This window comes from Kwoniella botswanensis, chromosome 1 (genome assembly GCF_036426115.1).
Source record: "Kwoniella botswanensis chromosome 1, complete sequence".
In the NCBI taxonomy this organism is placed as follows: Eukaryota; Fungi; Basidiomycota; class Tremellomycetes; order Tremellales; family Cryptococcaceae; genus Kwoniella; species Kwoniella botswanensis.
This window is the reverse complement of record NC_088599.1, coordinates 774,100-797,824: the sequence shown is the minus strand read 5'-3', so window position 1 is coordinate 797,824 and position 23,725 is coordinate 774,100. Positions and strand designations below refer to the sequence as shown.

Below are 23,725 nucleotides of genomic sequence, written 5' to 3'. Positions count from 1 at the left end.
TGAGAGAACTACTTGTCTAGATCCTCTCGTATTCCCCTTCTTTCTCTGGCCAACCTTCTCTGACTCTCTGCACTATCAGACTGTGCATTCCAGCAATCGGACTGTACCTGTTGTATGTCCCGCTCAGAGCTTGTCTCAGTACTTCAGCGTCCGCCGATATAACCGCCGCCATACGATTGGTCTCGGCGTTGGTCTGGGGAAGACCTAGCAATCTCGATGATTCCTTGAAGAGGAATCTGGAAGTGAGAGATAGATTGAGGGCCACAACGAGATCTATGTATGATGCGAACAGCGCACGGTTAGTCAAGTTCGCAGGATTTAGATAGTGCTCGACTTACCGAGATTAGCCCAAGAATCATTGGGAACCCTCCTAACGAGATTGGTCAATGCTCTAGCTGACCTGACCGCATTCTCGTATACGGTCGGATGGTGATCCGCCAGTTCCCTCCAGCATAACATCTCCGCTGTGTACAGGTTCGAATGGAACATTATCCACCAAGGATCGCAAAGGCCTTCGTACAAGACTTCAGAGGGCGGAGAAGTGTATTGGGTGTAATCCTGAAATATGTCTGGTACACGTTGTCTGAGGTTGCTCAAAGCCACTTGAACGGATTGGATCGAAGTGAGAGGTGCGATAGTGGATGTGGCAACTCGACCATCCGGTAATGTTATCGGATAAGATGATTCAGGCAAGTCATAAAGGCTATTCGGACTATCAGCCTCGACCTTTTCAGTAAAGTACTGCTGATCGAGTCACTCACGCGCTAGCTCGATGGAGCAATGCCAAGCTTTTTATGGCTAGAACATAGGTTGTGTCGAGCGTAGGAGTCGAGTGAACCGCCGAAGAGGGATCATATAGATCGCGAATGCTGTATTTTTCGCTCACGGTACTGGATGGTTTGGTCTTTGATTGATATCAGTCTTACTGGTCTATTCTATCGCGGCAGAATTGTACCCACCTCGACTGGTCCACTTCCCCAGCTCCACTCTGTCGTACAAATTTCATCTGCCAAGCTGACTGTCCAACCCCATCCTATACCCGCTTCCCAGTCCTGCATCTTCGCTGCCCAGAATGTAGCTACCCTTTCCGCCAATTCAATCTCATCCCTCGCTGGTGGAATAATGATTGGTCTCATCCTCACTACTGGGAAATCGGCATTGTTGGTGAAGGGGTTGGAAGGATGTCGAAGGGAATGTGAATGAGCGTATTGATGAGAAGGAGCATAAGGTTTAGGTATCAAATCTGGATCTATACCTGATCCACCTTCTGGTGGAATGTATGTCCCAGTAATCCGATGCAATCCACAGCTTATCAATAGCCTTGAGACGGGGATGTTCCAACCTTCGATGAAATGCCCCATGCTATATAACATCCAGGCTATACCGATCGCAGCTCGAGTGAGATCGAACGTTCGATCGACATTCCTTATACCTCTATCTAATTCCAGCCGCGCTCTTTCTAAGAGGATCAGGGAAGTTCCCCCAACTTGGGACAGAATGAGGTTCCGGTCGATATTGGGCTGAGGAAATGGAGAGGCGAATGATCCAGGGAACATCCCAGACGGTAATGACGGTATGCGCGGTACTGGTCGATCGAGTTCGAGGGTCCTGACAGCTTGAGCGAAGAGGATGTACAGCAGTGCTGGATGAGGCCGTCTTGGGTCGGTTGGAGGAAGTGTGAGTAAGGCGATGAATCTCGCAGAGTGAAGTGGTAGACCTATGAAAGGAGCGAAAGGAAGTATCGATTGGACAAGTGCCAATTCCAATGCCGAGTTGGGCGGTATATCCGTTCTTGAAGGGTTGAGACTGGGCATGGGATGGGCGATATCGATATGGGATACTAAGGAGAAGTTGGCAGCGTTGTTGCTGAGGGAAGAAGGTGGAGATGTGACTGATGTGGCTGACTGAGGTCGGGAATCGAAGGACAAACTGTTCGAGGAATGGGGTGGAGGAGCATAGTGCACCGGCTGGGGTACAGATGTTGGCTGATATGGTTGAAATCTTGGGGGTACAGGATCGTTCGGGCGCAAGTTCAGACAAGCTTCCAGCTCGGCTATGAAAGTATCCCGACAAGTCAGCTCATAATTTGCACTCTACTAGGGGAGCTACGACTTACCAACTCTTTCCTCCAGAATCATCGCTCGTGGCTTCTTCCTTGGTAATTCCTCGTATCGACATTCGATGCCTGCCTTCTGACAGGTCTTGCAGGGTGCATCGCCAGTACATTTCCTGAGGGGAAGATGGACCAGTTGATAATCAGGATCAGAACTTCGAGTTGATCGAGGACGTAGTAAATTGAAACTCACAATTTTCGATTCCTATTTGAAACGAGCGAGGAATTGGTAGCAAGTGGTCAATCAGCATAGATGCCTACATTTTCAATTCTCTTTGTACTTACCTACAAGCAACGCATGCTCGACCTCTCGGTAGGGTTATTCTTGGCTTCCTTTTATTCGATGGTTCCTTGACTTCGCCCGCATCCAACGAACCATCTACCATTGAGTCCGTTGACCCAGATAACGACCCGTAGGTTTCCCTTCGACTGGGTACGGGAGGAAAACCTATCCCATCAGGAAGTCTGCTATGTTCTGGGTCCATTTCAAATTCACCTTCTATCTCTGCGTCTGCGTCCGATACATAGCTATTGTCAGGTTCGTTATCGCCGTCGAGCAAATTTGAAGAGATTGAAGCTCTGGAATGAGGTTGTATAGGGATAGGAGGTGGTATGTTCATTTGGAGACTACTCGAACTGGAACTTGCTTGAGACTGACCGAGTGGCTGTTGAGTAAAAGCCATTCCCGCATTCGGAATACCACCCACCGGTAATTGGGCGAATGAATACGAATCCTCCGGACTAACACTTGGTCCTCGGAGGAATTGAGGATGAGGAGGTGGGTTCAATTGAAAAGATGAAGAAGTGGATATCGAACCGGGGGAGAATTGGTAGACTTGCTGTTGGCGAGGATCATAGGACGTATATTGTCCTTGACCATTATTATTGGGCGGTATCATGAATTAACAAAAAATCAAAAGAGAAATGAAATTGCAGATCACAGCAACTGATTTGTTTCTGACTTGGTCCAAAAAAAAAAGCTGCTAGTCTGATAAATCGATGATGTTAACGATATCAAACGGATCAATTCCATAAATGGATTTTAGCACTTTTAGGTCTAAACTTTGTTATCGTAAAATACTTGTACTCACAGAGGGTGGGTAAGGTCGTTATTTTCCGTAAAAGGTGAGAGTTCCCACAACAACAAAAAGAAAGGGAAAAAAAAACCAGAAATGTTAACGAGTGTTTGTGTGTGTGGGTGAAGGTGGGGCAGCTGGGAGATCCGAAATAATCGCTTTTTGATGGGATTTTTGTTCGATTGAGTGATTGCGAAGAGAGATAACGGAGATCCTTGAATCGTTCGCCACAAGACGGAGAAGCTTTCGTCCCAATCGAAGTCGATATCGGGAGGTTTTATATCTCGGCGAGAGAGAGGTATAAGCAAGGATTCTTCCTAATCTCTCTTCTCTCTTTTATTGAGTGCAATGATTACCTACTCGTATAAGAATACGAATTTCTCCCCCCTTGAGCTTGATGGCCGCGGAGAGGTGATCGCGCCCGGAAGGAGATGTTGAGGTCTCGTTAAAATTGATATCCTTTGAATCTCTATTCGAATCAAACAGAGTGTCCAAGCGAGACAATCGGTGTATGAACAAGATCACTCGACGACGGGCGCTTTCCAGATGGTGAGAACCAATCCTTCCTTTAGACCAGATCGCAATCCTTCAAGCAGAAGAGAGGTCTGTGCCAACACGAAAAGATTTTCCGTGACTTGTGCACAGATACTTTTTGAAGCTAAACTTGTACCACGTTTCTGGAACTGATCGATGGCCAGAACTAGAGTCACTATCTTGCACAGTGATTGACTCCGAGAGCAACGGAAAGTGATGTTGTGTTTAAAGGGATCCCCGAAGTCAAAGCGTACAGTGGTGGGTTTTATTTCGTGGCTATGCTGCGTTGACGACGAAGTGATCTACAATACCGAAGAGGTCTGTGCTCCGCTGTGCTCTTTCTGATGGTTAAGCGATCAAAGCTTTCTGTGTTGTTTGTGTGATTGCGTGTGCTATCGAGCAAGGGTGTGATGGTACCTAAGGATCTTTTGAGTGGGGGGAACAGGAAGATCCTTGATGGTAGATCAATTTTGATGCGAAATTTTCCTATGGAATTATCGTCTAATACGTTCGAGTTCGAGACTTTACTTGTGGTGTTTACGGTTGATTGATTTGTGGGATGGTTTTGGTTGTTTTTAGTCTCGTTCCCGACGATCACGGCGGCGATCACTTCTTACGATAAAGTATCGATGCTCAAGGGGTCGTGCGGGATGAGTCGGGTTTAGTGGTCTCAAATGTATGTAAGTCGACCGTGTTCTAAAAGATGGACTTCGTCCTTCGTCTTGACATGTTTGTATATATATATACATAACTGATCAGCTCAACCCGGTTATGTAGCCACGACAGCCTGACCTGACCTGGTGAAGTAAGGAATGTCCTACACCCAATGAATGACGCAAAATATCAAGGAAATAAACGTCCTCGTCTTACTGGGTTTATGGGATTTCGTTTGTTTTCCCTGGATTCTTTATTACGAGGAATTGTTTTTAGACTAAAATTATTTTAGACTGGTTTTTCATCTTTTGGAGCTAAATTGAACATATTCCTCACAAGCACAACATGAGACGACAGAGCATGATTTCCAAGTCAGTTCCTAGTCTAAATGTTCTTTTTTTCCTTTTCTTCCCTTTTTGCCTGTACTCACATGCGTAAAAAGAAAAACATGAAAGAGCCCCATTTTATAAATTTCCGATGGACTTGCGTTCCGGATGATCTGCTGCGTTGACTAAATCTAATCCTTCTGAACCTCTTCTTCCACCACTATTTCTACAGAATGAGCTTCCACAAGAAAACGTCTGCACTCGAACCCTGTGAGATGACGCTGAAGATAGAGGATGATTGCCCTTCTCTCGCTTAGGATAGGAGCATAGGTCTACATCATGCCGAAGAGCGATCGCTTGACCTTCCATTCCCCAAAGGGAACTGCGAGGAAAAGTGGAGGGAATAACATGAAGAATACGGAAATGACGCAATTGTCGGATAGGGAAGAACAGTTAGGTTCGATCAACTTCAGCAGACCCGCTGCTTGGATGGCATGTACAGCGGTATCATGGACCGGTTCCTATCGACCATGCCGTCATCTGGTCTTCAGCCTTGGATGTCTGAAGCCTTTATCTTCCACATCCGCAGAAGACTTTCTGTTCCACTTCCCTTCAATTCAGATCTGATCAGAGCTTCTATCACTCCGCAATCCCGCTTCGGTGTTTCCTACGCTTTTCCCCTCGCCTAATCCGAAAACTTCATATACTCGGGTTCGGGAGGAGGCTTCGTTCGGTGTAGATCCCATCATCCCCCAAAGCGATGCCTTTGGCTGTAACCTATGCGTCTCTACCTCAGTCATTGTGATGCATCGCGCTCGTCGACTCTTATCAAGCATGTGTACTGTATCGGTTATTCCAGTGGAGTCATGAGTAAACTGCGAGAAAATTAGGGGACTTGTTTTCTTTTCGGGTATATAACATGGGATCCCTGGAACCCGATCGACAGCAAGAACTAAAGAGATCGACGAATCACGTATCCTGTGGATCCCGGAAGGCTTTACTGATGTTCTATCGCATATCTGAAGCAGCAGTACTGTATTGTGATGATACTCTTTCTTCACTATGCTCTATACAATGGTCAAGGTGCATCTCGATATCCAACAGTACTCGTAGAGAGTGTGAGAAAGAAGAGATCTTGGTAATGATGCGGATGTACCTGAATTTACGTGAACGCTCGTCGTCATTTAGCTTGGTATTAAGCTATTAGTTCATCGAAATGACGCTAATTTAGATTGCGAACGTGATCGACCCGACACTTTTGAACCCCACATTTAGATTAAGATTAAATTGATTAGATTACTTCATTTATCTCACATGCAATGAACCTACCAAAGTTACAGATCACATTCACATGCACATGCACATGCGCATAAGACTGCGTTGTGCAAAGGATACGTCTTCTCTCTTGGTGTATACATAATCATATAACTCGCAAAGCAAGCGGTGAGACTTCCCTTCACTCAGACCAGGGATATCTATCACAGCAAGATACCTCAATCCACTTGCTTGATTGCTCTGTACACTCACGACCATGCGAATAACATCATTGCCTTCGAAATGCTCAATACATCACCTTTCTCATCATCACTTCCCGAAGGCCTGAATATTCTATAACATGAAATCTCTAAGATTGTCTTCCTGCAGCTCTAAAATCAAAATTGACGGGACTGGACTACATCATAAAGTATACCAAGCGGATCCCTTCACTGTCGATCCATTGATGTACACCTAATCTAGATTTCTCCTTCTCTTCATTGATCTTCGCTCAATCTCATTCTCCTAGCCCCTTCATTTCCCACAATCGGGTTCTCCTGCCAATCTTCGTATATAGGAGCTAGATCGACAAAGGATCACATGCGCCAACGAGGATCCTACCCTAAGGATCCAAAAGAACGGGTCAAAGGATCAAAGGATGCATCAACTGCCCTACTAGATCTCAGCGACATACCTTTATGAGATATACTCCGAAAGATGTACCTTCAGAATGGCTAGGTGATGTTTCGGATTCATCTCGATCTGGAATATGGGATATGGGATATGAATGATGAACAGTGAGACAATGGATAGACAGATTTTGAAGGGAGGAATGAGATACTCGACTGAAGATGTAGTCATCTGCGGTTTAGGATATATGTAATGCAATAGGTGAGAATGAGAAAATTGTTTGAGCGACTGACTTTGATCTGAGATACCAATTTTGTTGCTCACTGTGGAAATTGAAAAGCTCGATGCTGGAGAAAGTTCATTCACTTACATTTCTCTAGACACCAACTCTGATTCAACCGACAAGCAAGTAGTAAAAGTCTGACAACAGATTTATTCCGAAATACCCTTCATAATGATATCGAAAAGTATCTTGGCTCATCCGATTTTATCCCAGCCGTTTCTATCGCTGGGCTTCACCTCGCTCTCCTTACTCCTACTAGTATTGATCCTCTTATCTGTACCTGGACCTATCAAGAGCCTGTATTGGTTCTCAATAAAGACTGAGGATGGTGAATCTCTAAGTGCAGGCGTACTGGGTTGGTGTAGTGAGTAGCTCTCATGTCATCCCCGGAATCCCAAAGTTGACCGCAATGAAGAATATACTGATGGTAATTGCTTTTATTTTACAGTGTCCAACACCAGTAACTGTACTTATGCTCCTTTATCGTAAGTCCCTACCACTCGTTCCTACTGTATACTCCAATCTCTCGAGCTGACATGTATCTCACGATATCAGCGATAATACTTACCTATCATCGATGATCAATACTGGCGAGGCACTGTTAGTCCGTACGATGCTACCATTATCATGTTATTGGATGATCGTCACTTTCCTGATCTGGATCGGTCTGACCGTCCTAATTCCAATCGAGGGATACAAAATCAAAAACCTAGATTCGATCATCCGTCATTTACGATTTTCAATCTTGGAGGCGTTCGTACTGTGTATGAGTCTCTTTGGAAATATACTCGCATGGTTGGCCTTTGGGCTTAGTAGGAATGCATTCGAGAGTATAAAGAGGAAAGGAGGGAAACCAAAGAGTGGTAATGCTATGGAGACGTAAGTGATATCACAGCTTTCTCATTCCCTCACTTTCAACTCCTTGGATATCATATCCCTAATTTTTCATTTACTGGTCATACCAATAGCACCGCTGTGGCAGCTTTCATCTCGCTTCTATCCCTCTTCTTCGCAATCTGGGGCTTGCATCTCCGTCTGAAATCCGCTCAGAAACAATGGAAAGAAGAAGCCGTGATGGTTCGTCGACGATCTATGGCACTGTGTGTTAACGGTGTAGTCAATCCCGATAATGCCGATGTGCTCGGTGAGAGGGACGAAGCAAGGTTGGAAAAGAGGTTATCAACCATTTCAGGAGATAGTTTCAGACTTGGAGGTGGAGCGTTGGAAAATGGCAGAAATAGTATTTACAAAGCTACTTACCAACCCCAGCCTCAAGCTCAATCGCAGTCTAGATCTCATTCTAGTAATGGGCATGGACATGGTGATCAAGAAGAACGATTGAGTGAGGGGGATGATCACGAGGCCCAAACTCAGAATCAAGCTCAGATGGTCAGAAGGTTCTCGTTAGTCATGCGTTTTTGTCCACCACTTCAAAGGTCATATCAGTTAACGGATCCGGACCTGCTATGGTATTCTGATGCTGATGGTATACCTTATCTCGCAGACTGCACGATTCACCATACACCGCAGCAGCTGGAGCTGGCCACCCAAACTAGATCATCAAAGCAAGAAAAGATCGATCATAAGATTTCGAAAATCTTCCCAGTCTGCGAGTACGTCAAGAGCTGACGGACCTGAAATTGATCATTGTTCGGAACGATCACCCTGTTATTCATGTAAATTACGTTGTATCACCGTTGATCATCACCCAAAAGACAACCAGCAAAGTCAAAGCGTCGCGTGAGGACAGTATTTGTATTCACTCCTTGTTCATGTACTATACTCGTTTCTTCCACATATATAGATTCATCGTTCACTTTCATGTATCATTATCTTCTGCATCAGACCATCACTCATGCCAGTGAGTAGCAATTATCTCATCGACATGAATCAGGTCGGTCTCTCTCATATAGATGATTGATGACATGAACATGAAATAACATCACTCCTTCTCTACTTATCACTATCGACTCTATCTAGTATAAGCCTGGTTCTGGTTCTGACCTTGACTTTGACTTGATTGACTCTGATTTGACGAAGTTGGGTTCACCAAACCGCCAGGCGAACTTGGCGTATGTGTCTGTGACTTCTCTTCTGATACAATGACCGAAGCTGGTCGAGTGATTTCCAAAAGGTTCGCATCGATGGTAAATTCTTCGTTGGTACGTTGTTTTGTCCAAGTTCTAGTATCTAGGTACATGAATGGTCCTCTTATCCATTGGGGAGATCCTTCATTCGAACTCTGTTGTAGAGAGACTAAGTCAATAGAAGGTAAGGTAGGTGATGTTATCCACGTCTGAAGATCGGTATGATACCTCCATCCTCTTGCGTATCTATATGCGTAGAAAAGGTGAATCAGCGAAAGCTCTCCAGAGGTTGCTCATCGTAGATCACTTGGACATCATTGCCTCGATAGCCGGCGCAAAGTAGTAGTACTGGTGGTTTCCCTTCCTCGGAAAATTCGCTTTGTCGTAGCCTTCCTTCCTTTTCCCCTTGACCTCCTCTCATATATGCAGAAACTAGGGAACTCACAATTCCTCCGCGACCTCCAGCTGCAACACGTCTCCCGGTGACATATAAAATGCCAAGAACAGTGTATCTTCCGTAAAGTTCGGTAACTTCGTCGATACAGGAGGTGCATGCACGTTGTAGCATTGTGGGATGTGATACGATTCTTCGATCCTCGGCGGTTGAGTTAGGGAGGTTGCATCTGCCCATGGAGTAACAAATGATGGGTACAGAGCTCTGTCGGGCAGTGATTTTTCGTTAGCTCTACTCTTCATTGCAACGTAGCAGATGGATCTCGGATCAAACGAGGCATGAGGGGCAAGTGATTTGGTAAACAGGAAGTCATGGCAGGGGTGAGGAGGAACATTCAACCGCAAACCGAGGTGTGGGGACAGAACCATCCATGAGATCGAGGAGTCCACCAATGTCATCAGATTCCAATTGACTCACTCTTCACCACTGATATCCATACCTAGTTCTTCCAATTCTTCTCCAAAAACCAGCATACCTCTATCCGTCTTATTCATATGCATCTGAATCTCATACAGCAAAGCTTTCAATCCCCATTTATCCACCGGTGAGCTCAGTATTTGCTGTATAGGTCTCGTTAGCGGTTCGTTGGACTGCTGTTGCTGTTGCTGCTGTTGTTGCCATACTGCATTGTTACCTAGATTCTGTAACACCTGTGGAGGGTTAGTCGAGGGTGTAGCATTAGTAGATTGCGATGCTGATGTCGATGATGGGGGTATTTGCGAGGACGTTATCCCATTTGGTAAACTAGGTGAGGATGTACCTTGTGCGGGATTAGGTTGATTTCGCAAATAATTCGATAACTGATAAGTCACCAAACCAAACCAAAGTATTAGATACACATCCCTTCCCTTCCTAACTGGTGGAGAAGAGTTGGTTGGGGACCTACCCTAGCATCCTTCGAATCACCTCCGCCAGAGTTCAAAGCTGGAAAATCATCTTGAGCAGGTCCGTTAGTCTGCGCTTGTCCCTGATTTGCCGATGAATTGGGATTAGGTCCAGCTATCCCAGGTGGGGGCGGTGGGGGTCCACCAATCTGTTGTTGCTGTTGCTGCAGGTATATTTGCTGTTGCTGTTGCTGAGGTATCGTATTCGAACCTGCTGCGGATGGTTGAGCTTGTGAGGCGTAAGTTGATGGATGTGATCCTAGTGCTGGAAAGTCGTTTGGGTCTAGATATGGCCATGTCAATGATCAGTCAAGATATCTCCTACCATGACCTGAATATGAGGTGACAAATCGATATCTTCAACTGGTCCAGAGGACAGCATTTCTCCTTCAAGTGATAAACACAGCTTATTTTCCTTCTTTTGTCTTTCCTGCGCCCGATGCGTACCAAACGAGATACTCACCCGCTGATCTAGAAGAGAACCCAGGTGGTCCACCTCTAGGATACCCACTGATCGCCCCTCTACTCGATGGTGGTTGCTGCGTAGCTTGTTGCCCCGCTGTCGCGTAGTACATCGTTTGAACTGATGAAAAGGATGTCCGATGTTGATCTCTGTATCGAAATAAGCTGTCAGGTTAATCCCCACATCTTCTCCCGTCTATTTCAAACCAAATAGGCAGCGCATTGTTTAAGAGCTCACAAGTTGCTGTATATACTCTTTGCACTGATCTACACTCCTTCGAATCTCGTATCTATCTTGACCTAAGGGAAGGAAAGCGTTGAAGGATGATCAGCTCTTTTCCTAGCTATTTCCCGGTCTTCATTCTATGAGTACTTCGAGGGAAGAATCGATGAGTAACGTACTGCTACGGTCAGAGGTCGATATCGAGTAGTTGTGAGGGTATGATACGTGATCTATATCGATTAGATTGGATAACAGAGAATGTCTGTCTGCTATCACTTTCACATTTACACCTCAACACCCTCACCTTCGAGAGATCATCCCAACAGGTTGTTAAATGAGTGACACACTTAAAGGATGATCAGAGAGATCGGTGATAGTTGAATGTGGCACTTACCGCCCCCGTCACATCACAGTCTCAATGCACTCTCACTCACTCTTCGCTGCTAACAAAATAAAAGGTAACAACATTCTTTCAAACATTGCTTGCAATCGTCATCGGTCAGACATCACATATCAAAGATGGTGGGTCAACTAGTCGTGAACAGTCGGGGATTGAGGAGCTGACATTGCTTCTGATAGTCCGAATTACGATATACAGCCAATACACAACTTGAACAACGTCAGTCCAATCCCTTCGCTTCCCCTTCTTCGATCTGCCCAAATATGCTGAAACGCACCCTGCTGTTTATATAGTCCATGCGAGATATACCGGTACAGGACATGCGGATACAACCAAGTAGTAAGTCTCTGTCTACTTTTCACTCCAATTGCTTTCCTCCCATGTCAGATCCTCTTCACCCTCACAAAGGGATTCCCCATACTGTCATGTTCAAGCTGACAAAATCTATCAGTGAGTGGTTAACGCACCAGCATCGAGATACGTTAGCTGCGATCATTGGACATCCACCTTTACTTGGCTACGTGTCAATTGCAGATGGGGAGTGTCAAGCTAGGAAGAGGTTCGAATTGATTGAGGTAAGTAGTCGTTGTTTTTCTCTTCTTTCACAATTGAGGTGGATCCGCCCTCTTGATCAAGTCATTATGAATCTGAATACTCGATTAAGTGCATCAAAGTCTATTTGCTAACGTGATCTCATGTGACGATAGAAAATGGTTCAACCGTGCGGTAAACCACCAGGCAAAACGGATGACTAAGAAACTCCCAGTAGATGTTAGAGCAATATCAGTTTCCGGTGAGGTCGAGATTTCCATTGTTGTACTCATTAGGTCTAGGAATGTATGAATGTAACATCGCGACAACAAAAACCTCAATTTCCCCAGTAACTTCGGATATTCACGAAGAATGTTCATAGTTCACATATAATACTACTAACTTTGATATATAGCTACAAAGATAATCCAAATATACTGTCACCGCCCGCATCATCTCTTTCCGGTGACTCGTCGATCACACCGTACTGCATCTAACCCTTCATACTTTGTTTCCACCTTTATCGATCAATTCAATTTCCAAGATATTCTTACCATTTCTGATTTCATCCAGACTAGGCATGATATCTAATCTCATCAATTCGCTGGCCTTGGCGACAATAGGATCCCTTTGCATCGTAGCTACAGCTGTGATCTTACCGTTCTTAGCTTGGTATGTCGCGAACTGACCAATCATTACCAATCAGTCAGCTGAAGTGATCTTTTCTTGCATCTTTACCAGAACACGAAGACCCACCTTGAGTTCATCGATATTACCATCAGTGTAAGAATCATCGAATCCCGCACCAGTACCGAGGTATCTCAACCCTTTACCGATCGAGGACCAGAAGATCGGCACCTTGGTATAAGCGACTTGATCATCCGGATGAGTGATGTTATGTGCTACTTCTCGTCCCTATATCATGCAAATCACACATTTCAAATCAGTATCTGTGCTCCTCCCGTTTTGAGATACTGAGAACACTTACATGATTACCAGCAACGTTCCAGTGTTCCACTCTTCTTGGGAACTTGTCAGGGTATTGCACATAATGAGCAATATCACCAATAGCGTAGACGTTCTTTTGTCCTTCGAGTCTCAGATATTCATCTACTTTGACACCTCCATCTTTCTCTAATGATACGACACCTTCGAGGAATGACGTGGCTGGTGCGACTCCAGTACCCATAATTACGAAGTTAGCGGGGATGGGGTCTTGGCCTTTAACGTGAATGGAACCGACATGTGAAGGGTTAGATTCTATATGTACACGCGCAAGTACGATCAGCTTCCGTTAATCATTCAACACAAGATGCAAAAGCAATCAGTGTTCAACTCACCTGAAGGAGCGAGTTTCTCAATTTCAGCCTTCATGTAAAATTTGATACCTTGCTTCTTCATATTCTGTTTCACCACAATACACTTGTATCAGCTTTCTTGACCGAGGATTTGGAATGACGGACTCACCTCCATGACAGCATTACCAATACCTTTACCTAAAATCTTTTCGAAAGGGGTTTCGTCCATACCTACCAACGTAACAGATTTAGGCTCTTTCTTCAAGATCGCACCGGCAGCTTCCATCGAGATAAATGAAGTTCCAATCAGAACAATATCTGAATCTTTCGTGATTGCAGAAGTGATCTTCTGGGTATCTTGGACATATCGTAATGTCACTACTCCATCCAAGTCTGCTCCGTCAATTGGGATTTTCTTGGGCTTGGCTCCGGGTGCGAGAACGAGATGGTCGTATTTGTGTGTTTGACCAGATGAGGTGGTCACGCTTTGCGAAGAGAAATCGACTTTTGTAACGGACTGTAAGGCCGGTCGTTAGCTACTGAACCAACACATTATCATGAGAGTGTTTATTTCACCCACTGTACCAGGGTGGAAATCAACACCGAAATCACTCTTCAACTCTTCGGGTTTTCGCCAAGCGAGTTTTTCAGCGTTGTCTACAAGACCTTTGGACATTTTGGTTCTGGTGCGGAGAAAAATGGTCAATTCAATGACTGAGGTAAACAAGATATCACGCAATGCTCTCACCGATCGATGGGTGCGTAGGTCTCCTCAGAGATCAAGACGATGTCTCCTTGGAAATCGTTCTACGGTCATTCATATGATCAGCACAAGAGATCTTCCATATAGTCAGATAGTAAACGTATGATGCAGGTATACAATAATGCGACACTCACCATTCTCAAACTTTCAACAGTGTGAATACCACCCGAACCACCACCGACGATGACAACAGTTTCATTTTCTTTTCTACCTGTTCCCTTTGTTCTGGACTTAGGGACGATTCTGCCGACCTTCGATTTGACTTCTTGGTGATTTGCCGATACGACGATCTGTCCGTTGTTGACTGTCGCCGAGAACTTCCATAGACTATCGAGACCTGGCGCATCTTCGATGTCTCCCGAACAGACGTTAAAGCATGCTATGAGGATTGTATCGACATTAGAGCTGGTCCCAATCCATCAACTTGTTAACTCACCTCCGTGCCAGGGACATACGACTCTACCATCGTGAGAAAGGACACCCTCTAAAGAATGGCACTTGGTTAGCTCTGGCTCTCGATATGCTCGAAATTGCCTGAGACATACTTTCAAGGGGAGCACCGTACTATTCGGGTCAATCGTGGTCAGCTATAGCCGATACAATAATTGTTACTTGCTGGATTTCTACTCACATGCGTACAGAAGGCCGAGGTGGCATAGATCTTTCCCTTGATCTTTGAAAGTAAGACTTTACCTTCACCAAATTCGACGGTTTTCCTATCACAAGAGCAGTAAGTTAAGCAGCAGAAAGAGGAATGCTTTCCAGATGTGACTTGGCCATAACCAAGAATGCTTACATTTGACCATTTTTGAGTTCGCTCTCCGGTAGGACCTCTTTGGTAATTATATCGATCTCAGGTGCGGACATCTTGGATATGAGTCTTGTACTGATGTATGTTGATCGTGGTGATGGCAATAGTCGTAGGCGTGGTACAGCTTGCAAAGATCTCCTGAAAAGCATATAGCTGGCTGCTTGATTTACTTCTACAGACAGTATGAATCAAGGTGATTTCTATGATTATACGGTGAGGAATGTGTGGTCACCTCTGGATCGAAGGTGGACTACCAATCGACCAATGACGTCTAATCGATGACACAGAGTCAAAAGTGATGATGTCACGCATATAGCTTTGCCACATGTCGGTGATATACGACTCTCTTCGATCCGCCATAAGTGTGTGAGGGTGCATCCGGCGCTTTCCTCCACCTTCATACTTACCTTGTATCGGGATTTTCTACCGCCTTCAGCCTGCGGTGTCCCAGGTCGGGCTTCCGCCCATAGCACGGCGACGCATGGTCCATAAGGGGGCAGCCCTTCCTTGTGCTGGCTTCGGCTGGTTCAGATGCTCAATATTTAGATTTGTCCGGGTAGTCCTTTCGAGGGCGACCTGGCTACCCAAAATTCATTCTTTTTGGTTTCGGCCTCTACAAAGCGTGTCTGATGCGGTCCGCTTGAATCCTCACTGTCGCTTTTGCCTATCTCATCGCTGTATGTTGTCAATTCCATCAAGCGAATGATGCTTGTGAGTAGATCAGCGCTTCATCGGATTTCACCGAATCCAATCACGCCAATGATGATCATTCACTTCTCGGTCCGTCCGAGTGGCTTGAACGGATCTCTCAATCGGTAGACTTCGGATGGAGAGATCTGCATGATCGCACGCAATCCTGTGGGAGACAAGAGACACAAATCGGTTATCCGATTGATACAAACGGATATGACCGAAGGGAAGATATCAAGAAAATCATATGGCAGGCCGTGACCCGTGAGGAGCTATCCTAGATCTTCATGAAGTGCTGTAAAGGCTCGCACAGTGAGGGACATTCTGATTCTCTCACTAAATGTTATGCTACAGGGATCATAGTACATGTGACAACTTGTTTCTTGCTAAGAGGAGAAGGGTTGGGTGATAGATCGGAAAATTAAAGGTATTTTGCAATCTTATCGATGGTGTCATCTAACGCTTTTGACCGATGAATCACAGCATCAGTACACAGGCAGGTGACATGTTTGAAGAAGTCTCTCGTGATTCATGCAAATCCAATGGTCCATTTGTATTTTTCGGAGAGAGTCGTTTCCTCAGTGCCTTCTTGAAATCCGGATACATTATATAAGATACCTCTTCCTTGATCATTTGTCATCTGTCTTCTACCCTCTACCATTTGTCGTTTGATCAACTCAGAGCTACTCATACCTAGGACAAACTCAATTATCACAATGCCTATCAAAGTGGCCAACAACTTCGATTCGAAAGGCAGACCTTTCCATCTAGCTAAATCCACTCGAGGTGAGTCTGTACTCATCGTATCTGGCGTTGTAGAGTTCATGTTGATCATTCCTGATTACCATATCCTTCAGAGCGACTTGAGAATGCTGGATTGGATATCTCTAAAGGATACCCTTACTACCCCGACAAACCCAAAGATCTCGATGCGGCTCTGCGAAAGCAAGCATGGGAATTCAAAGAGCCTGGATTGAGGGCAGACAGGGAGAAGAAAGCTCTTTTGAGCGCTGCGAAGGAAGTTAACGACCTTTCGCCTCATTTGGGTACAGAGTGAGTTGTAATCATGACTAATGGAATTGAGCCCAGATGGAGATTGACCATCTGACATAAATCCCTTGTACTTTTAGGATTGTCGGTCTTCAATTGTCGGAACTGACAGATCAACAGAAAGATGAACTTGGTTTATTGATTGCTGAGAGGACTGTCGTCTTCTTCCGTGATCAGTGAGTAACAAGCACAAATATATGTTTCCTCAACTAATCATTCTTTGCTGATTGTCATACATTGTATCCGGTGAATTTTAGAAATATCACTCCTCAAGAACAACTTGAATTAGGGAAATGGTATGGAGTACCTGAAGTGCACCCCACAGCTGCCCGAGTGCATAAGGATTTACCTGGAGTTACCATCATAAGTGATGAGATCGCAAAAACGAATGGTCTCGAACCTGATTATAAAAGTCCTTTCGGTACTCAGAATTGGCACACTGAGTGAGCCTCGAATCCTCTCCAATCCAGTGATCAGGTGATATTCACATAGAATCGGCTGACTGACACTTATGTTTGATATAGTTTGACTCACGAGCCTCAACCTCCTGGAGTTACCCATCTTCATCTCGATCATATCCCTGGAGTAGGCGGCGATACTTTGGTAAGTCACCCAGTTCCCTAAATTGACTGACTGACTGACTTTGTTCGTTCAGTGGGCATCAGGATACGCAGCGTACGATAAACTCTCACCGGCTTTCCAAAAATTGATTGAACCTCTTGAAGGATTGTAAGTGGGAGACTACCTTTCATGACTATGGCTCATCGTGTAGTATGGCTGATACGTAGTTGCGATTAGATATCGATCAGTCCACAGTTACACCGATCCTGTAACGGGCAAACAATCTCCCATTATCAACGCTCATCCAATCGTGCGAGTCAACCCCGCAACAGGCTGGAAAGCTTTATTCGTAAATTCAAGATTCACAATTGGTATTAAGGGTTTCGAATACTCTGAAGCTCAAGCTATCTTGAAGAAAGTTAGTATGGCTCCTATTTGCACTCATACAGAGTGCAGACGAACTGATATTTGGGGTTTTCATTTTTTGAGTTAGTTGTTCCAAGTTTATGAGCAAAATACAGATATACAAATTCGATTCAAGTGGACACCTCGTACTTCCGCTCTATGGGATAACAGGATTTGTAAGTGTCCCATATGACTACAATTTAGATTGATGTTAATATGGCGTTCAATATATCATGTTACAGCGATCCACTCGGCAGTATATGACTATCTCGATGAGGTGACCGATGAACCTCGACATGGCACGAGGGTATCTTCGTTAGCTGAAAGACCCATCTCAGTAGCCGAAGCGCCCAACGCGGTCAGTAGGAGAGAAGCTCTGGGTTTACCAACTGGAAAAGTGCATGAACAATATAGGGATACTTATTATTCGTAGGATATTACACTGTAAATACGTGTCGAGGTTTCCTTGAACAGCATGCATGATTATTTTCATATGTATCATCATACCACATGCTGTCTAGATAATATACACCAGATATATCTGATCTCCCGATAAAATGCCCCGACTCCAATGTTCTACTCGATCAACACCCACCTCGTCCCCTCCTTTCTCTGCCTCATCTTCATAACCGGCAAATCCACCCCCAAATCCCTAAAATGCGGAGTAACATATACCTCCCTCTCCTCGGTACCATCTTTATTCTTAATTATCTTAGTTCTATTTCCAGGCAATTCCTGAGGTTTAGAGAAACTACATAGATTTTTGCCTAGGTTAGATAACCAATTTGGATTAATCTTGGTTATTCCCTTCAACCACGTTTTACCACCTGGACTGCGGATCAGTTCAGTGAAAACTAGATAATCAGGTGGTGATCGATGGAACAAAGTTGATGAAGGGTGTATAAACACGTTTTCCGTCGAGGGTACGCCGTTAACTCGGTATTTGACTCCACGGGTGGATTCGTATGATCCACCTTTTTTCAAGACGAGGTCTTCCCGAACGGCCACTTGGTCGATGAATCCTGCTGTGAGGATTTGACGAATTACTTTGAGCTGTGCAGAGAGAGAATAGCGATTAGATCAGCTCGATGAATGTTGTGTTGACAAATCAGCAAACGTTGACTGACCTGAGTGTCATTAGGTGGCAGCAGTTTGCCTAAAGGTATTTTCGCGATGGCAGATATCTGATTTCGTAACTGATGAATTTCTTGCATTGCCTGTATATTACATATCTCCTATCTCAGCAAGATGTGATTTTATTTCAAATTTGATCGACTCACCTTCAGACGGAGGAAGTTCTTTGTACAAAAAGTCGAGGAAGGGTCATACTCGTATGCTCCTACAGCCGATAACAACTTGAACATATCGCTTGTCCCGCCACCTAATGCAGTAAATTGCTATTGGAGTAAGATATCCGATATCAATTAGCTTCAGATCACTTATTTGGGATAATCGTTAGGATCGAAGAAGAAGATGATCAATTATTGAGCATGCTCCACTCACCTGCTGAGCTTTGAAGAACCTCTTTCTCGTTTCTTTCCTTTCCTCCTTCTCTTTCACTTCCTCATCCGTTATATGTGAGAATTCCGGATTTCCTTGATCTTCCTCTTCATCTATCTCAATCGCATTCTCATGTACGAACGGATCTCCCACACTCAGCCCAGCGACTATCGCAATGATATAAGGTAAACACCCATGTTGTTCACCTATAATTAACATCTTTGCAAATCTAGGTGTAACAGGGTAACTTGACATCTTTATACCTAGATCAGTTATTTTGCCACCTTCGACTCCTAATCTAGTTTGACCAGCTATCATCCTAGTTTGCGTAGACCTTTCCAACGCTCCTAAATTCGTCAATAGATCTTCTGCCTTTTTGAGAGCGAATCGATCAGGTGGAGTTGGGAAAGGGAAATTGATCACTTGGTCGATATTCATACTCTTCATTTGCAATACCACACCTTCGATTGGCATTCGGAGTATTTCAGGTTTCGAGAATTGCTCGAAATGATCTTCGTACAGTGCTGAGGAGTATAGACGATAACAGTGTCCTGGACCTGTACGACCTGCTCGACCTGCTCTTTGGGACGAAGAGGCCTTGGATATCCAGGAGACCTGGAATGACTGTACACCCGTAGAAGGATCGTAATGCCTTTCTTTGGCTCGACCGGAATCTACCACGTATCGTATACCAGGTATAGTCAAGGAAGTCTCAGCGACATTGGTAGAGATGATGACTAGTCGATGACCTTCAGGTGGAGGTTTGAAAACCTGCATTTGCTGTTCGTTGGAGAGAAGGGAATATAAGGGGAGAACGTGCATGGGGGCTACACGAATATCAGTAAGAAATGATAAATTTAATAAGGCCTATTACTCACCATCCGTAGCCTCATCTATCTCCAGGCCTTCTATGCCCTCGATGTCCTCCTCATCTGTATCTAAACCCTCTGGATCACTTTCCGCATTCCCATCGTCGACATCAGCTGCTAAGTCGTTGTCGCCTCCCAGTTCAACATCTTCGGTCTCTCGTTCTACACAGTTAAGTCAGCAATCCATTATTTACCTCGTTGCTTCCACTTGATATGATGTACTCACCTTCAACAGGTAAAGTCACTTCGGGTTTCTCTTGATGCTGTATCTTCGATTTATTCTTATTCTGATTATATTTCTTTTCCAGTATCCTGCACAAACCCTGAATCTCACTCTGTCCAGTCATGAAGACGAGGATACCACCCTGAGGTAATCTATTATGTATCTTGCATATCTTCTTGTACGCTTCGGTAACATAATCACTAACTGTTCTGCGGCTGAAATGAATTGTGACGGGATGTTGTCTGGCGGTGATATGTAGGATGGGTGGTGGTTTCGAGAATAAAACTGAGTTTTCTGCGAAATCAGAAACTCTCAAGGTAGCTGACATGATGACGATTCGTAATGGTTTGATATCTTGATCTTTCTTTTCCCTCCACAGCTTCTCTCTAAGTTTAGCTACTCTACTCAATACCCCCACTAAGACATCGGTATTCACACCTCTCTCATGTGCTTCGTCAACTACAACCACGCTGTATCGACTCAGCAGGAAGTTCGACGCAAGTTCCCGTAAGAGTACACCGTCAGTCATAAACTTGATAGAAGTGGTGGAAGATGTGGTAGATGAATATCGAATTTGATGAGCCACTATACTCGACTTAGGAGGTAAGTTCAATTCTGATCGTACTCGCTCAGCCAGAGAGACAGCTGCCACTCGTCGTGGCTGAGTGACAGCAACCATACCAGGATTGTCTACCTCACAAACTCGCATCAGCTTATTTTCCAAGGTGCGTGACGGAAAGCCTAACACACCTGACCCTTTGTAACCGAACCCAGCCTCGTACAGCATCTGTGGTACCTGTGTGGTCTTACCACTTCCTGTTTCACCGCAGATGATCACAACGGGATTCATGAGGATCGACTCTATTATCGATTGTTCTTCTGCCAAGATGGGAAGGTTCATCCTGGACTCAGTGACGGAATCCCTTCTCTTGATTGCAGGTCGCACAGTTGCATTTTCACTGCCTTTACTTTGATCCAAGAGAGATGTAGCAGGTATGTTCATCTTCTCACCAAGAGGACCGACCAGCTCGGCATGCTTTGATACGGGTTGAAATGGTTTAGCGATAGTGGGGGAGGCGGTGTCCTTCTCGAGAAGGTTGGGGGCGGTAGTCGGAGTGGCTTGTCCCATCTGCTTCAGTGCCCAATCTTTGAATCCTAATGCACGCTTTTTCGGCGGTGCTTTTGCTTCAGTTTTGATGTCGCCAACTTCATATTCACCTTCATCTTCATCTTCATCGTCGTCGTCGTCATCATCATCATCTTCCTCAGCTTCACTCCCATCTTCAGAGCCTGGATCTTCATCTTCACCAGAAGTTAAGTCTTCCTCTTCATCTTCCTCTCCGGAAGTTTCCATATCGGAGTCTTCATCCTCATCTTCATTCAAATCATCCTCCTCCTCTCTCAGCCCTCTTGAGAACCGATAATCGATAATAGGTTTCTTCTTTCTCACTTCCACCCTTGGCTGTACCGCTGCTCCATCGGTAGCCTTCTTCAACGCGCCGCCAAAAGACACAGGCGCAGGAGGGGGATTTGGCGTCTCCAGCTTGGTCGGAGACGAGGGGCCAGCTTCAGGTTGAGTTTCTTGCTGCGTTTGATTGTCGTCAACCTCATCTTCGGAGGTGTCATTTGTAGAGTCGGAAGAATCAAATTCTGATGAAGAGGATGAAGCGGGTTGAGTATGGAGCAAATTGGGATTCCAATTTGCCTATATGTACATATGAGCCCAGATGTCAGTTCAGAAAGTGATGTATATCATGAAAGCAATGTATATTCACTCACCTTCTTGGGCATCTTGCCCTTTCCTTTCCCTTTCGCCTGAGCTTTAGCCTGAGCTTTCAAATCGCTTCTACTGGGGATCACCGTTGAGTTCACTTGATCTTCTTCGTTTCCCTCATTCATTTCGGGATCTCTAATAATCTCAATCATCCACTCCTTCTGCTTTCCTTTCCCCTTGTTCTTGTTATGCATCTGGTTGTCGTCATCATCGGCTGAGCTATCATTTCCATCATCCTGATTTTCACCAAACTTCTTCGCCAATTTACTTATCCCCTGTCTGACCAGCTTATCTTCCTTCTTATCATGCCTTTCCTGGGCACTCGTAGGGTTCAAAGGATTCTGGCCTAGTGTAGATGAAGACAGTAAAGATGCCGAGGTAGATCCGGATGGTGCGAGGGATGCGAGTAATTTAAGAGTCTCCAATCGTTGTTCGGTCTTCACTTTCTTTGCCTATATCCGCGAACATTTTCAGCTTATGTACTGATCAATGATGTATGGAGCATGTGGACTGACCATGAATGATTCGAACCTTTTCCTCTTCTTAGATGACATTCCAGCTGTAGGATCTTCCACTACTGTACTACTACTTCCCTCTGCCATGTCATTTGGCGCATCACCGTCATCATCATTCTTCTTCGCCCTCTTACGCTTCTTGTGACTTGATCCGCCCGCTACTGATCCTCTGGCTTTGGCATTGTATCGCTCCCGAACAGGTGGTCCGACCATGATGCTCTGCTTTGGTCTACGATTAAGATGAGGATGTGCTATTATACTTGTATTGCACTGTTGCAATGTTTTTGAGATGGTTGATAGAAAATCTTGATCACTCGGCTATCACCGCTTGAACGTGAATCACGTGACTTGTCACTGGCAGAGATCCGATCTCAGTTTTTATTGTAGAGCGGGTTCCATGCTCCACTATTTGTGTGGAGGCCTTGATGACTGTCATGGGTTCGATGCTGATCACAATCACAGTGGTACTGGTATAAAGGCTATGCTGATCGTACAAAAATTCTGCTGGTCTGGATTTGTGGAGATGATATGGTGGATCGACACCAAAGCAAGAGACTGTTTTGGTGTAATTTGTTTGGTTCCGGCGGAACAAAGGAGCAAGCATCTTGAAACATCCGGATGCCGGATCTTCCGGAGTGGGAGTGCACGGTGACTATCTATCTACACTGTCTGTGTGTGCTATGAGTAGATATCTGAGTTTCATCCTCAGCATAGTCATATAACGACACGATCTTCCCCTCATGTAAAAGCTGAAGACGTCGTGTGAGCCTCTGCCCACTTCATCAAAGACGACAAAGCTGTGCTCATTGAGAACAAAATCAATCAATTGGTTGGTCTTACGAGATTGTGAGGTAGTTAAAGAAAGGAATGCGGATCGCAAAGTATGTGAGTCCAGCTCAAGGGGTTAGCATCTAGCTAATCTTAGTGAGAGGGGGGAAAGGATCATAATTCTTTCCTTTGATTAAACTGACTAATCGTGCGCACTCATATGGACAAAAGCACAGATCAAACACGGTACACAGCATACAAACCCACCCTTTAATCGATTGATCCTTCCTTAGTTACTCATACTGCCAAGGACAAGGACAAGCGGTGTAGTACAGTAGTGACAATCAATCATCAAGATGATATTCATATATCATCTACTGGCTTTAATCTATCTGAGATTGATTAATCTCTTTCCCCCTTATCATTATCGTTATCACTCACAATCACAAATGTTGGTATAGATTATCACACTTTGTTTCTTTTACATTCATTCTTTTAATATTCCCACTCATTTCTTCGTATCGGATTCCACCTCGACTACCTAGCTTCTGTTTCACCCACTATCCCGAGATCGATTTATCCACACT

At 44.8% G+C, this 23,725-nt stretch overlaps 7 protein-coding genes across 7 annotated transcripts; 3 read left to right on the top strand and 4 right to left on the bottom strand.

Moving 5' to 3' along the window:
• Positions 1-16: 16 nt before the first annotated feature.
• Positions 17-3,012, bottom strand: L199_000306 (uncharacterized protein; the record flags this gene model as incomplete). The annotated part of the gene is made up of 6 exons (XM_064886074.1): positions 17-273; positions 339-703; positions 762-904; positions 960-2,053; positions 2,117-2,229; positions 2,399-3,012. The coding sequence occupies 6 exons, from the start codon at positions 3,010-3,012 to the stop codon at positions 17-19; spliced, it is 2,586 nt and encodes an 861-aa protein (XP_064742146.1).
• A 4,029-nt stretch (positions 3,013-7,041) lies between these two features.
• L199_000305 (uncharacterized protein) lies at positions 7,042-8,426 on the top strand (the record flags this gene model as incomplete). The annotated part of the gene is made up of 5 exons (XM_064886073.1): positions 7,042-7,234; positions 7,319-7,355; positions 7,426-7,749; positions 7,839-8,273; positions 8,375-8,426. The coding sequence occupies 5 exons, from the start codon at positions 7,042-7,044 to the stop codon at positions 8,424-8,426; spliced, it is 1,041 nt and encodes a 346-aa protein (XP_064742145.1).
• A 416-nt stretch (positions 8,427-8,842) lies between these two features.
• On the bottom strand, positions 8,843-10,870 carry L199_000304 (uncharacterized protein; the record flags this gene model as incomplete). The annotated part of the gene is made up of 5 exons (XM_064886072.1): positions 8,843-9,203; positions 9,403-9,615; positions 9,829-10,211; positions 10,298-10,578; positions 10,759-10,870. The coding sequence occupies 5 exons, from the start codon at positions 10,868-10,870 to the stop codon at positions 8,843-8,845; spliced, it is 1,350 nt and encodes a 449-aa protein (XP_064742144.1).
• A 629-nt stretch (positions 10,871-11,499) lies between these two features.
• Positions 11,500-12,135, top strand: L199_000303 (uncharacterized protein; the record flags this gene model as incomplete). Its single annotated transcript, XM_064886071.1, has 5 exons — positions 11,500-11,502; positions 11,560-11,599; positions 11,674-11,719; positions 11,832-11,955; positions 12,088-12,135. 5 exons carry the CDS (start codon positions 11,500-11,502, stop codon positions 12,133-12,135), a joined length of 261 nt encoding a protein of 86 aa, XP_064742143.1.
• Positions 12,136-12,412: 277 nt separating this feature from the next.
• Positions 12,413-14,839, bottom strand: L199_000302 (uncharacterized protein; the record flags this gene model as incomplete). The annotated part of the gene is made up of 12 exons (XM_064886070.1): positions 12,413-12,595; positions 12,668-12,826; positions 12,900-13,171; positions 13,252-13,315; positions 13,379-13,726; positions 13,790-13,892; positions 13,958-14,016; positions 14,107-14,351; positions 14,409-14,456; positions 14,518-14,536; positions 14,604-14,688; positions 14,769-14,839. 12 exons carry the CDS (start codon positions 14,837-14,839, stop codon positions 12,413-12,415), a joined length of 1,656 nt encoding a protein of 551 aa, XP_064742142.1.
• Positions 14,840-16,189: 1,350 nt separating this feature from the next.
• On the top strand, positions 16,190-17,922 carry L199_000301 (uncharacterized protein; the record flags this gene model as incomplete). The annotated part of the gene is made up of 9 exons (XM_064886069.1): positions 16,190-16,259; positions 16,331-16,526; positions 16,604-16,699; positions 16,781-16,966; positions 17,048-17,126; positions 17,179-17,252; positions 17,322-17,502; positions 17,578-17,665; positions 17,732-17,922. 9 exons carry the CDS (start codon positions 16,190-16,192, stop codon positions 17,920-17,922), a joined length of 1,161 nt encoding a protein of 386 aa, XP_064742141.1.
• Positions 17,923-18,065: 143 nt separating this feature from the next.
• L199_000300 (uncharacterized protein) lies at positions 18,066-22,583 on the bottom strand (the record flags this gene model as incomplete). Its single annotated transcript, XM_064886068.1, has 9 exons — positions 18,066-18,542; positions 18,617-18,706; positions 18,770-18,886; positions 18,993-19,816; positions 19,868-20,020; positions 20,085-20,771; positions 20,832-21,786; positions 21,861-22,307; positions 22,371-22,583. 9 exons carry the CDS (start codon positions 22,581-22,583, stop codon positions 18,066-18,068), a joined length of 3,963 nt encoding a protein of 1,320 aa, XP_064742140.1.
• Between the last annotated feature and the right edge of the window lie 1,142 nt (positions 22,584-23,725).